Below are 14,232 nucleotides of genomic sequence, written 5' to 3'. Positions count from 1 at the left end.
AGCTGAGTAGTAGAGATCCAGAAAAAGGGGGGGCATTTGTCCCCTTTGCCACCCCCTGGCTACGCCACTATTGTTGAGTCTACAAACAGTACGAGACCATCACAGAGCCTGAAGGCAGCTGTCACCTCAGAGGAGGTCGGACATCACTTGCTAATTTTGACCTGTTAATGACATTCTAGGCCAAATTGCTTTTCGTTTTTTACTGACTCAGCAGTAGCGTCTACAGTACTTCTGCTAGTCTCATAAATTATACCCCCTCTAAAAGTAGGGCGGTCTAATCATAAGTCTATCATAAGTCTATATTATAGAGGGCGGTTGATTCATGAGACAATGTTTCAATGCTGTTGAATCTGTTGACAAGTAGTTGTGTTTGGTGTCTGTGATGGTTACTAGACCTAATCCTATCAGCACATAATAGCCATACAAGCTAGATCCAGTCGTATTCTACTACTGAGCCGGCAAAAAACGTATTTGGCCTAGAATGTCATTAAACGGTCATAATTAGTAAACCCTCAAGTGATGCAGCAAGTAAAATATTTGCATAATTTGCACAAGAAATGGATATGTATACACGTATATACATGGCGTATTTATTTGACAACATACGTGTACCGTTATAGGGTTTTGCAGAATCTTTCCAACATAACAATAGAGTTGGGTTCAGCATTCCTTATATGGAATGCTTTGAACCAACTGGTCTTATGGAGCGCTCAACCCTCAACGCTGTTTGTTGATGTTGCAAAGACTAGTGCATGGGACAGTGAACAAATTGAAGTATCAACAAAAATCTTGCGAGTACAACCAAGACTCAAAAATCGACATTTACAGGAAGTCACTGATCACTGAACTTAAGGCATGCATGCATGTTTATCATAGCCTGTTCATGTCAATTGGACAGTTAAGTTAAGTCTGTTCCTAAGTCACTCCCACAAATGTTTTTTCCCAGAAACTTAACAATACAAATAGCAAGATCTATACCAAGAGACCCCTAACCCTAACAACTATCATGGCATGTGCTCAGATCAAGTCTTATATAGAGGGGCCAAAATCCACTGAACCAACCATACACCCACTCACGTCCTCTGAGTCGTTGATCTGTGTGATGATGGCTGTCTTGGTGATGGTCTGGTCCACTCCCTCTAAGAGCACCCAGTTACCAGCCGGCACTCGACTGATCTCAACCTGATAGTTGGCCTCAGAGATCCATAGACGACCAACCTGAGAGAACAAGGAAGCAAGGTTGCAATCAAAAATAGCAAAAGACGGGTCGTGTACATGATACATGCATGTAGGTTGGTACGTGTTGGTTAGTAGTAGGTAAGTATAACGTATACGAAATAGCATTAAGTAATACGATGCCTTCTACTGTACCAAAGGAGGTGTTATGATCATGTAAATGCATTTAGATATACAATGGCTTAATTGATACATAACTGGGTGTGGGCTATTTTATACACAAGAGTTAAAGCGAATGTTGCTTTATTGCTGGTGCCCAGAGTCATCAACAGCTGCTGTAGTTTAGACATTGTGCATAACAAAGGTGTGGTATGTAGTCCTATTCAGTGAGAAATGCACACATTTATAGTAGTGTGCTTGTGTGTGTGTGTGTGTGTGTGTGTGTGTGTGTGTGTGTGTGTGTGTGTGTGGGTGGGTGGGTGGATGGGTGTCTCTCTCTGTGATGCTGTGTATATATAGATTGCTCCAGTGTCAAGGATAAAGTAAGAGCTTCTATAGGTATTTAGTCGCGTTTCTTGGATACAAATTTGTGCCAGTGCAGCCTTTAAAAATAGTGCGTAGTAAAAATTGTCCATAGAGTGTTTCTACTCTACTTACTATAGTAATTAGTTCTGCACTAGAAAGCTAGCTATAATAGTGAGAAAGAGCTGCAAAGCTGCACTTAGCTGTTTCATGCAACAGGCCGGCCTCTTTTTTAGCAACGATCATGGCCAATCAATGCCTGTCTTTTGCACCACATACTGATGTAAATAATTATTATGATGTTAATTGTACTGTCACTGTAGTCCCCTCTACTCTCTACCCACCTCGAAGTCATTATATCCTGTTTGAATTGAGGTTGCCATAGTTTCTGTTTACGAGTTGTGAAATCCATGGGACTCTGTCGGCTATATGTGCATGACTTTTATATTCCTTGTTGGGAAGTTGTTCAAAAGTTATTACAAAAGGTTAATGACATTGTGACTTCCTCAATCAATATTTTTTGTCTGCACTCCTCGTATGACTGTAATCTATTCCATTTGGCCGCTATCCACTTTGCTTGCATCAATATAGACCTACTTGGAAGACATCTGACAAAGATAGGTCTATAGCTACAAGTAAAATAATGGACTTCTCGTGCAGTGACCAATCAGATTGCATGCACCATTTGTGACAAGCATATTAGATCATGTGGGCTAACTTTGGCTCTAGCCTAGAGTTTCAAACCCAGATATAGCACTATATATAATGTGACACGTTACTATAGCAACATTACCTGTACATATACAAGATGATCAAAATGAACAGGAATTACATTATATGCTTCATGCTTATTCCTTTTATACTCAAACATTTTATTTGTGGAATTAGATGAGCAACTACTGTAAGGTTTGTTGCAGTGCATTTCTAGGATGATATAGTATAGTCACATGTGAATAGGCTCCTGCTGTACGTGCTAACTACGTGATGTAATATTGTTCTGCTCAGCTGGCATAATATTGAGCAGAACAATTATAATTTTATTGCATCACATAGTGAGCATAATCTAAAATCAATCTATACATGTACACAAACATGAGAGCACTCACCCCTTCTGAAGCATCCACAAACAGTACGAAACCATCACAGAGCCTGAAGGCAGCTGTCACCTCATCGGAGAAGTTCACACAGCCTGGAGTGTGAAATACGTTGATCAGGTACGACTTGCCACGCGGGTCCGGCATCATGAGGGATAAGGGTGTGGCCTTGATGCTCAGGCCACACTGCAAGGGGGATGGGGGAGGGGTTAGTTTTTAAAAGTAAACAACTGCTTTAAGTAAACAAACAAGTAAGAGCACACAAGCAAATGGTAAGAAAACAATAATCTAATGTAAGGAGGCCGCTCATTAGAGGGTTCGGTAAATGCGAACATCTCCGAACTAAGATTAATTGGAGGCCCTCTGTTGTACAATAGAAATTCCAAGAAGGCAACTTATCGAATTCATACAGTAAATGCAATGAAAACCACACAAGTACATTAGCTTAGACAAACCATAGATAGTAGAGGGGAGGGATTGGAAACATCTCAGGTGACCAATGTATTGCCCTAGAGAATTCTGACACCATGCGTGTTGCATTCCGCAAGTATTGATTGCGATTGATTGCGAGCCAGATGCAAAGACAAAAGAGAAGAAGGTGAAGAAAACTGCAGTAAGCACTGGCAGAGCTAGTCTGTATGTACATTATCCATAGTAAATGTATGGTTTACATCATTTACCTAATTTATTTGATCATCAGAGCTCCATGTTACACTGTTTTACATGTATTTAGCTAAGAATTGGCTCAGCATAAAAATTATGTTTTGTGTTTGTAAACATTTTTATGTAAACATCAAAATTGTGTGATTGTGTGAAAGTCATAATGTTATGAAGCAGTCTATAATAATGAACAATGCCTAGTACTAGTACCATAAAGTATAAATAATTATCGAGTTCCTAGATTTAATTTTTTTGTAAATGCATGCCTTGTTATTTTCAAGGTTTGTTGAGAATGTGTAATCTCCACTCAAGTATTTGCAAAGAGAAAAGTGCCAGTCATTCAGATGTACAGCAGCAACCAGAGCAACTACATGTATAGCTAAGTATGAGGTGCCAAATGAGTCAAAATGAATTTGCCTAGGTCTCCGCACAAACTTTGCTAGGACCTCCTATATGCTATATAGGAGGTCCTATATACTATATAGGAACTCTTATATACTATATAGGATCTCCTATATGCTATATAGGAACTCTTATATACTATAATAGGATCTCCTATATGCTATATAGGATCTCTTATATGCTATATAGGAACTCTTATATACTATATAGGATCTCCTATAATTTATGCTATATAGGAACTCTTATATATACTATAATATAGGACCTCCTATATGCTATATATGTAGTAGTCTCATGAATCAGCCGCACCTCTCGGTGTCCGAGAGGTGCGGCTGATTCATGAGACTATATTATATGTAGGAGGTCCTATATATAAGGAACTCTATATTATAGGATCTCCTATATGCTATGTAGGAACTCTTATAATACTATTATAGGACCTCCTATAATTATGCTATATAGAAGGTCCTATAAATACTATATAGGATCTCCTATATGCTATATAAGAAATAGGAACTCCTATATAATAGGATCTGCTATTATACTAGGAACTCCTTCTAATTATTATAAAAACTGCATGTATAATAATTGTAATTATTATATGCATGCATCCATGAGTGCGAATTAAATTACGAACAAGTATAATTATAATATACCCTTACTATAAATAATACTATTGACTTAAAAATTGTCCCACTGTAAGCAAAGTGTTCATGTATAAATCGGCACCAAAAGAATGTGACTGCTGAAGGGGGTTTACAGACAAAAACAAAGAAAATAACTCGAGATCTGAAAGGGGATTTTTGGTCTGGGGTACATCCACTAATTCATTCCCCTCTTCAACATCATCTTCCTCGGCCCCATACTGGTTTGGATCAACATTTAGATCAAACAAAGGGTTTCCAATTGAGAAAGCCGTATATACAGTTGTATTGGAGACCAGTTTCCTTCTGTTGACAAGGAGTGGTGGTTCCAGCCCTCACGGAAAGCATCGAGTGATTTATTTATTCTTGGGATAAAAACGTATTGAAGACAAAAAAGATCAGTATCATTTTCCACATCCAAAACACCACTAATTTCCAACTGCTTGAACACAGTAGCATATGTAGATACAACACTTGATCTCACATCTCTCCACAATCGTTCTATCCGACAATTATGGACACTACTACCAGCAATATAAGCATTTGTGTCTTCACCTCTAATAGCGACCATGTGCCTCCACATATCTACATTTTCTCCTCCTTTATCTGTACGCAGTCTTAGTGGACATCCATATTCCCTAATCGCTGGCATAAAAAGGTTGTAAACTGTTTCAGCACGATTATTGTCCGAGCACTTTAGAAAAGTAACTAGACGAGAAAATCCGTCTATTGCACCGTGAATTACTAGTCTATACCTAATTAGTTTATGGTGCCCATCTGCATGCCATAGGTAGTTAGGACCTGGGACATTATAAACCCGCCTCTGAATTCTTCGAGAAGTAGTGCTATGTCCTCGTATCCGATGAATGCTTTCTCGAAGGCGACGTCGTTGTATGCTAACACTTTGTGACTTCAGATATCCAGCTAACATAACTTCCCCTGCGGTAGGGAATCGATCAATTATTTCTCTCACAATAGTGTCCACTTCATCATCGCAGGAGGTCCTATAATTATACTATACAAGAGTTCCTATATAGTATATAGGACCTCCTATATAGCATATAGGAGGTCCTAGCAAAGTTTGTGCGGAGACCTAGGCAAATTCATTTTGACTCATTTGGCACCTCATAGCTAAGTAGTTGATAAGCAGCTTTTCCCCCAATCTTCTCCCATTAAATTAACTTCCTGTCAATTTCCGGTGCGACACGCATGGTCCGCGTGAAATCCCTGTGTTTCCTATCCCTTTCCTCTACTATCTATGGACAAACTCATGGAAACCACAAACCTGGTAGAACACCTCCTGTTGTACTTCAACCCCCCACAGCTCTAGTGGGACGAAACCAGTGGCGGATCCAGAGGGGGTTCTTTGGGTTCAATTGAACCATAGATACTATAAAGTAATTTATAGTATCTATGATTGAACCCCCCTTTGAGAAAGAAGTGAGTGGGAGGCTGTGTGTCGTTTTTACCCTGGAACCCCCCTTTCAAGAATCCTAGATCCGCCACTGCAAACGTCTCAATACACTCTTAAGGAACCAACCCCTGTGTGATAATGAATACAGAATGCAAAACAAGTGTACGTATATGCATAGATAGAGGAGGGAGAGGATTGGAAACGCACTGTCTGGCACTGTGACAAATAGCCGAGCTAAAGCAAACATTCTCAATGAACAGTTCTTCAAAAACTTCAACAACCACTCTGGCAATCTACCAGGAAACAGCCTGTTTGACACTAATACTCTGTCTAATTTACCTGATGACTTCCTTTGCTCAGAGGATACACTTCTTCCACTTCTCACTACGCTGGATGTAAAAAAATCAACTGGAGCGGACGGCATCTCAGCTCTAATGCTAAAAAACACTGCACGTTCTATAACCCCCAGCCTCTCCAAACTTTTCAATCTCTCTATCAAAACTGGTAAGGTTCCCAGAGACTGGAAGTTCGCTCGTGTGGTCCCAATCCCAAAGTCTGGTGACAGAGAAAATCCTGCAAACTATAGACCAATATCTATTCTGCCTGTCATCAGCAAAATTCTGGAGAGGCACATACTGAGCGTCATGACAACCTACCTCAATACTAACTCTCCCCTGTCCTCTCAACAATGGGGATTCACTGCAGGGAAATCCACAACTGCAGCCCTCATATCTTTTTCACACGACTGCCTTGAATCCCTGGATGGGGGGAAAGAGATGTGTTCTGTGTTTTTCGATCTCAGCAAGGCCTTTGACTCAGTCCCTCACCTTCCTTTGCTAAATAAACTAAAACAAATTGGATTAAACCCATTCATCACCAAATGGATTGAAAGCTATCTATCGGGAAGGCTCCAGCTGGTTGTTCTTGATGGTGTAGAATCAAGCCTCCTACCTGTGATTTCAGGAGTCCCTCAGGGGTCAATTCTTGGCCCTCTACTCTTCCTAATCTATATTGATAAGGCTGCCAACTGTGTGTCATCGAGCAGCATAGCAACGTATGCTGACGACATCGCGCTCTACAGGTCAATCAGTTCACAATCTGACTACTCAAAACTCCAGGATGATGTGAACTCACTCTGCTACTGGATATCCCACAATCACTTGAAGTTAAACGTTCAAAAATGTTGCTACATGACCTTCTCTAGGAAACACTCACCCACACTTCCGAACTCCACTCTTACTATTGACGACAATTTTTCTCTCTCAAGGGTAGATGTTTTCAAATACCTTGGCGTCAACTTCTCAAGTGATTTCTCCTGGACCAAGCATATTACTTCTACATGTAATAAATCGAGAAAACTTATTGGCATGCTCCACAGGAGCTTTTACAAATACTCGAAACCTGACTCTACCTCAAAATTATACAAATCACTAATTAGACCTCATTTAGAATACGCCTCTGCTGTCTGGAGTCCCCACTTGGCTAAGGACATCAAGTTACTGGAGGACACCCAGAAGTTTGCCCTAAAAGTGTGCACCAAGAAATGGGATGAGAATTATGAGACACTGCTAACCATGTGCAACATAAAAACGCTAGCTATGCGTCGGAGCATAGTCAGACTCTGCCTACTCTTCAAGATGATATCAGGGGACATATCCTATCCCAATCTTCCGTTCACCATTAGAGTCCAGCTTTACCAATTAAGACATTTGAACACTACACAGCTTTCGGTCCCATTCGCGTCATCTAATAATTTCAAATTTTCATTCTTCGCAGATACTATAACAGCCTGGAATAAACTAGGTTTTGACACAGATGGTATATCTTTTGCATTCTTTAAAAATCAGTTACTGCATGTAGATTAATTAAGTGTAATTTACATGTTCTGTTGTAGGTTGTTGTGTATTGTTTTTTGTGTAGGTAACTGATTTGGATTAGCTACTATTCTGCTATTTTCTGTTACCTTTGCTGTATGCATAAATTTGTTTAATAAAAAAAAAAAAAAAAAAAAAAAATAGAACCGGATGAAACCATCTGTGTTACGGTTGACGTCATGTATATGACCAGGCCTCGAAACTAGGCCACCGGGCTTGAATCGAGGCTATACCGAGGGTGGCTGGCTATGAGTAGCAAGAAGACAGAAGACAGGGCTGATGAGCAGCAAATGTGATCGTTCCTGCATACATGCTGTAGGGGAGAGCTTGTAGCATCAGCCAGATTGAGCAAAACCCTCCTCTGGATCTCACCTAGACCGCAAGCCACTCCCTTTTCTCTGATTGGACGGGGGCGGGAGAAAAGGGACTGGTGACTCTGGGCTACAGCTTGTGTAAATCAGGAAAGCTACTAGGGGTACACTAGCCTCGATCCCAGGCCGATCCGTCTCCAATTGAACGCCTGGTATTGATTGTATCTGGGCGTGTGCTGTGGTTGCTGTGGTTGCTCAGGTATTCGCTAAAAAAGAGCGAATACCTGAGCATATAAAAATGTTGTTGCCTAGACATAATTCCGTGGAATGTACGTTGTTATGTATAGTGCATTTTTAACCATCAATATTGCATGTTTACTGACTCTGTTTTGGCTATACCGTACCTGATCAACAAAGATGGAATTTGAAGTGGACAATTCTTTTGCAAACTTGTAAATGATAGGATTGCCTATAAAAAAAGCCAAGCAATTAAAAGCAAGTAAGTGGCCATTAATTGCAGAATTCCATACGTTTTTTTGCAGCTGTTCTCAAAAAATTTCTCCGAATTTTGCCTTGTGAAATGAAGATCTTAGAGAATTGTTGAATCAAGTAAGGGGTCTGAAAATGTATGAATGTAAATGTATGAATGTAAATGTATGAATGTAAATGTATGAATGTAAATGTATGAATGCATGAATGTCTGAACACAAAAAGTATGTACATTAAGTCTGAAAGGAAGTAATAAATTAGTGAACAGGAATGCCATAGATGCCTATGTAATTACCATGACACAGCATTTACCTCAGAAAGAGCTCTATTCGAGGCAATGTCAAGAACTTTCTCTGGAAGCATGGAGTCAGCAGCTAGCAATATCAATTCGAACAAACAGCAACGGCCTGAGGGAATCAAAAATAGGTCAGTTAACATGATTGCATGTATTTACTGTTATACGTACGTCTATGTACAACAACTTATAAGGTGTAGTAGCATGTGGCTGTACTTTCACTCAGCATAATTTTATGAAACCACCAACTATAACTTGACTAACTTGACATTGGGATTTTTATATCTTAATTATCCAAGAGAAACTGACCCATCACAGTGGCGGATCCAGGAATGTTGAGAGGGAGGTTCTAAAAAAAAGTCATCACTTTTCCTAAGCAGAGCATGCGCATTCACATATAAATTGCATGAAATCCAAGCCTAGTAACTATAGATCACGATCATTCAAGCTGAGTTGCTAGCTTGGTAAGTTGATTTCCAGTGTGTTCTTGTGTGAAAGGGGGGGTTCTATGGAACCCATGGAACCTGTCTGGATTCGCCACTGCATCAGTGTTGGTATCAACAGCTTTTTAAATCTTTTCAGTTTTGCGAAGACCTCATGCAACCCAAAGCAAGCGCTGCCAACAAACCCAGGCCGAGCATTCTAGAGCAAAGTGCATTCACGCACATCAGTTTATAAGTATCACACGTACACCATACCTTCTCATAGTTCAGCACATGGAAAACATCTCTCAGCTGCTCATTGACAGAAGACAGCTGTAGGTGACTCGATAAGTTGACCTTTGACAAGAAATTGACTATTGAACAGACTCCATTTGCCTTGGGGAGAAATCTGAGCCTGGATATGCCGAGAGTGCGTCCAAAATGCAAACGAGTTTTAACGTCGTCCTTTAGTTGAATAGAGAGCATGCACTGTTTATGCTATTGTCATTTAAACAATTACATCGATAAGATAAACATCTTAGAAGGGGAATTCTAAGTAAGTTTGTGTCTAAATTTAATTTAGTGCCTTGTTGTCAAGTAATAAAAGTGAGTTAAGAGTACCTGATTTAGAAGCCCTCAGGCAATTTGCTCGGGATACTACAGTTATTAATCCCCTTGGGCTCCTAACCCAAACCCTAATCAAACAGTGTCTAATGGCACAAACTCATTTAAACGAGCAGTCATATACCTGTGAGATCTGCTAGTAGGGGATGATACGAGCGGCCAGCTCTTGGATTCGAGACCAAACCTCTTTCCAATAATAAAACAGATTATTCTGGTGCTCCGAATGTTCAGTTATGTAGAAGAACATCTGTCATTTGTGTGGGATGCGTGTGAAGTTTGCACGACAACTAATGAGACATGTTTGGTACTTTGTATGAGAAGGTATGCATGCAAACAAGAATTCATGTGTATACATGCTATAACTAAATTCAAGCTACATGTATGTATACCTGTGCCGTACTCTACCGAGATTACGCCCACCCCACTTTTGAGTGAAAGTTCCTGCATATAGGCTATTGAGAATACCCACCCAGAGGAGGTTGGAAGGAAGTTGAGGTCATGTGCAAAAAATCGCTATAAATGTGCTGAGTCGGCGCTATTATTGTGTGTCGAGTCAGCAGTTTAGTTGTACACAAGATATCAAGAGCTAGAGATGAGCAGTAAAAGATCCAGAGGATCACCTACATGCCAGAACTCCTGTTTAATCCAGGAAGACAAGCTTTATCTCAGTAGATCTAGTACTTTGGCTAGGAGAAACCTTAGTAGTTTAAATCATAAGCAGGTGCAGTGATCAATGTTGTACAGATTGGAGTGAGGAAGAAGTCAGACTGCTCATTTCCTTGATTGCTAGTAGCTATCTGTGAAACTGCTGACTAGACACAAAAATAGCGCCAACTCAGCACATTTATAGATATTTTTGCACGTGATCTCAACTTCCTTCCAACCGCCTCTGACGCCCACCAGGAAGTGATTAGTCCTGTTTGAATCTCTGTTGAAGACACTGGAACCATAGATAGAAGAGAAAGGGATTGCCGGGCAACGGGGGCAGTTCACGTGATGCTTTTACATTGAATGTACACAGATGGGCCTGAAACCATCCGTGTTTCGCCCTAAAAACTCATGCGAAAACCCGGGAAACTTATTGTGTCTAGGGCCTACTTCTAAAAGACCCCTCCAACACTTAAACACATGCCCCCTCTGATGGTAGGTATCATTTAGAAATGAATAAAATATAATATTGATTTTCGTGAAGTAGCTAGAGGTACATGCAGAGCCTCTGTCAGAAGCTTTTCATGCTTGTGTTCCTATAGCACCTATGATATAGCTAAGGTTGTGTTACTAAGTAGTGTGCTATGTCCCAAATTGCCACACAAATGAGGTGAAGTTGATGTTTAGCAGTAGAACTACTTGTAGACTTTTTTACAGACGGCAAAAATAATTCTCATGAATTATTCATGTTTAGACTACCACGTTGGAAGTAAGCCTCGAGGCGAAACACGGGTGGTACCGGAAGTGCATTCCGTTGCCAATCCCTTTCTCTTCTATCTATGCTGGAACAACCTTCTGTTGTAAAATCTTGACTTCTTTATACCCAGCTACTTTACCCAATATAATTATTATTGTTGTATAATTATGCCTCGGTGTGCATGCGCAAGCGAGGTATACGGTAGTGTGTATGTGTGTGTGTATACTGCTACAGCTGCTCAAGGATCAATGAAGTGCAAGTAAGAGTTTCTATAGGCTTCTATAGTCATGTTTGGATTTTTTTTCGTGGATTTGCAAAATAATGCTTCGTTCTCGAGTTATGCCTAGTTTTGCTTACTTGGAATGCCATTGCAGCCTTTTCAGAAGAGTGCGTAGAAAACTTGTCCATGGAGTGTTGCTACTCTACTTAGTAGTTAGCTCTGCACTAGAACGCTATAGCTATTGGTAGCTGCAAGAGTGAGAAGAGAGCTGCAAGGCTCTGCTGATGCAGCGATTAATTTTTAGACTTGAACTTTTGGCATCAATCGTTTTTAACAACAATCACGGTCGATCATTTATACCCACTCTTCGAGTTTCCCTGTGATTCTGGATCTCTGATTCTGGATTCTGCCTTGTGCAGCAAAGTTAATCTTTTTATGCAAAAAAATGTTCACCAAATCATGATATAATGTGTTTATGTTATGTAGCTTTGGCACCTCCACCGAGCCTGCGGTGCTTTCACATTGTATTTTAAGAGCTGGCAGGCCTCAGATGCAAACAGAAAAGACTTAATGAGTGGGTGTAATTTCGAGGCAAAACTATACTGTTCAAAATTAAGCCCATCTCACCTGTAGTTGTTTTGTAGCATGCAATTAGGTAGACTGGCGCGCGAGTGACTGGCAAACTGCCTATCAGTCACTTGTCTCTGCTGCAATGAGCATTGCAGCCTATCAGATTGCTCAACGTCATATTAGCCAACCGCACTTACACTTCAGGGGATTCAGTACATTCCTGACCTTTATACTTGGTTAGCAAAATTTAACCACATTATCTATAGACTATCATGATATTCATGTTTGGTAGTGTCATATGATCTATACCAGTACTTCCGCTGAGATAAGTGACTGATAGGCAGTTTGCCAGTCGTCAGTCTAGCAATTAGGGTGGGCGTAATCTCGGTAGAGTACGGTATATACAGTGGAACCTTGATTATCCAGATACCTTGGTTCCCAGAGGAGGTATGACAGGCGCGGTGCAGCTCAGGAAATTACTTAGCCTTTGATTGAGCAATAATTACCCGCCCACGCCCCTCCCACGTCGTATGTTTTTGCTGGAGAGTAATCAAGGCTGATTACTTGAGCTGCACCGCGCCTGTCGTACCTCCTCTGCTTGGTTCCAGAGGCATGCCGGATACTGAATGGATAAACCACGCCTTGATCCACCCACTTTATTGAAAAACAGCAGTGCCACACGGTTGTCTGCGCATGCACAGAAGATAAGCAGGCCATTCAGTCACCATAGTGACAGCTGCAATGCGCATGCGCATTAAGGGATACGTACATTTCACATGAAAGTTGCCAAAAGCCAGATAATCGAGGTTCTACTGTAGCAACAAAACACATTTTGGCCAGTATAGTGTATCCCCACTGAAGGGCTCTATGCATATCGGGTACACAATACAGTAGAACCTCGATTATCCGGACATCTTGGTTCCAGAGGCAGGCCGGATAACCGGATAATCGAATAGATAAACCAGGCCTTGATCCACCCACTTTATTGATAAACAGCAGTGCCACATGGTTTTCTGCACATGCGCAAAAGATAAGCAGACCTGTCTCCATAGTAACAGCTGCAATGCCTTCAGGGACACGCCCATTTTCTGAATTATTAAAAAGAAACTTTCAAGCCGGATAATCGAGGTTCCGGATAATAGAGGGCCGGATAATAAAGGGCCGGATAATAGAGGGCCGGATAATAGAGGTTCTACTGTATCGGCACTTACTTTTCAAAGTTTGTATGACTATATATCTTCCATAAGCCATTGGGTGAACTGCTCAAAGAGCCGTGTCTGTGGTGGATGTGGTTTTCCCTTATGCTTGGATGGATGGAGCTTCAGCCAATCACAGTGAGATAACTGCAGAACAATGAGATTATGCTCCCATACACCGTATAGCGGGTAATTTTCTGGGGGCATGTAAAACATTCGTGATTGATAATTAGTCACTTCGTGGATAATATTTTCATGGTTGCGCTTGCACTGCAGGTAAAGGTAGGCAAGGTCGCTTCATTTGCGAGTAAAATATCCGTGGCCAAAGCCCTGGAAATTATCAGCTATACAGTATGACAAGGGGCAATTAATTTGATTGAGACGTGCAACGCAACAAACAAACATGTAGGCAGCAAAGGTTCTCTTGTACCTTTTATCCCTTCACACATCTGCTTCACAGACAGTGTCTCCCTCCTCCGAAGTTGAATGAACTCCCGCAGGTGATAGTAGAACACTCTCCTGTTGTACTTTGACCCCAGAGGGTACTATTTCCTTTATATTACTCTCAAGATGAACTTAATGACCTGTGTCAAAGTTTATGCTGACAATTATAAATGCATCACCAGCAGCCTGTGGTTTACCTGATTATGAGGTGTGTATGATTTCACATTGAGTTTAAGCAGTTCATTGTCATTACAGGTTATACTGACTGTAGCTCCTTGGCCAATGGGCAGTGGATATTTAAGAGATAAAAATAGCTAGTAGATTTGTGTCTGTATGAAAAGCAAAATAGCTATACACTAAAGTAGAAATGTCTCCAGGAAAGCCTCACAACTGCAACAACAACAACCAAAAGCACCCAAAGGATATGATGTAACTATTAAACGATATCATGTGGTGTAAAGGGAATTTTA

General features: G+C 40.7%; 1 protein-coding gene across 3 annotated transcripts in view; it reads right to left on the bottom strand.

Moving 5' to 3' along the window:
* The window catches only part of LOC135347552 (116 kDa U5 small nuclear ribonucleoprotein component-like), a 17,772-nt gene extending 3,540 nt beyond the window's left edge, over positions 1 to 14,232 (bottom strand). For 2 of the 3 annotated variants that reach the window (XR_010398439.1, XM_064545595.1), the window contains exons 1-8: positions 13,960 to 14,232; positions 13,749 to 13,902; positions 13,334 to 13,465; positions 8,899 to 8,993; positions 8,628 to 8,715; positions 8,502 to 8,566; positions 2,805 to 2,978; positions 1,078 to 1,218 (exon numbers count right to left, since the gene is read on the bottom strand). Coding sequence is in view for 1 of the 3 variants with exons in the window: in XM_064545595.1 (XP_064401665.1) it covers positions 1,078 to 1,218; positions 2,805 to 2,978; positions 8,502 to 8,566; positions 8,628 to 8,715; positions 8,899 to 8,993; positions 13,334 to 13,373 (603 nt within the window). In the remaining 2 variants the exon portion in view is untranslated. The remainder of the gene's footprint in view (positions 1 to 1,077; positions 1,219 to 2,804; positions 2,979 to 8,501; positions 8,567 to 8,627; positions 8,716 to 8,898; positions 8,994 to 13,333; positions 13,466 to 13,748; positions 13,903 to 13,959) is intronic. The other variant, XR_010398440.1, reaches the window with a different exon arrangement.

This window comes from Halichondria panicea, chromosome 14, assembly GCF_963675165.1.
Source record: "Halichondria panicea chromosome 14, odHalPani1.1, whole genome shotgun sequence".
Taxonomy (NCBI): Eukaryota; Metazoa; Porifera; class Demospongiae; order Suberitida; family Halichondriidae; genus Halichondria; species Halichondria panicea.
The sequence above is the reverse complement of the archived record's forward strand: the minus strand, read 5'-3'. Positions and strand labels throughout refer to the sequence as shown.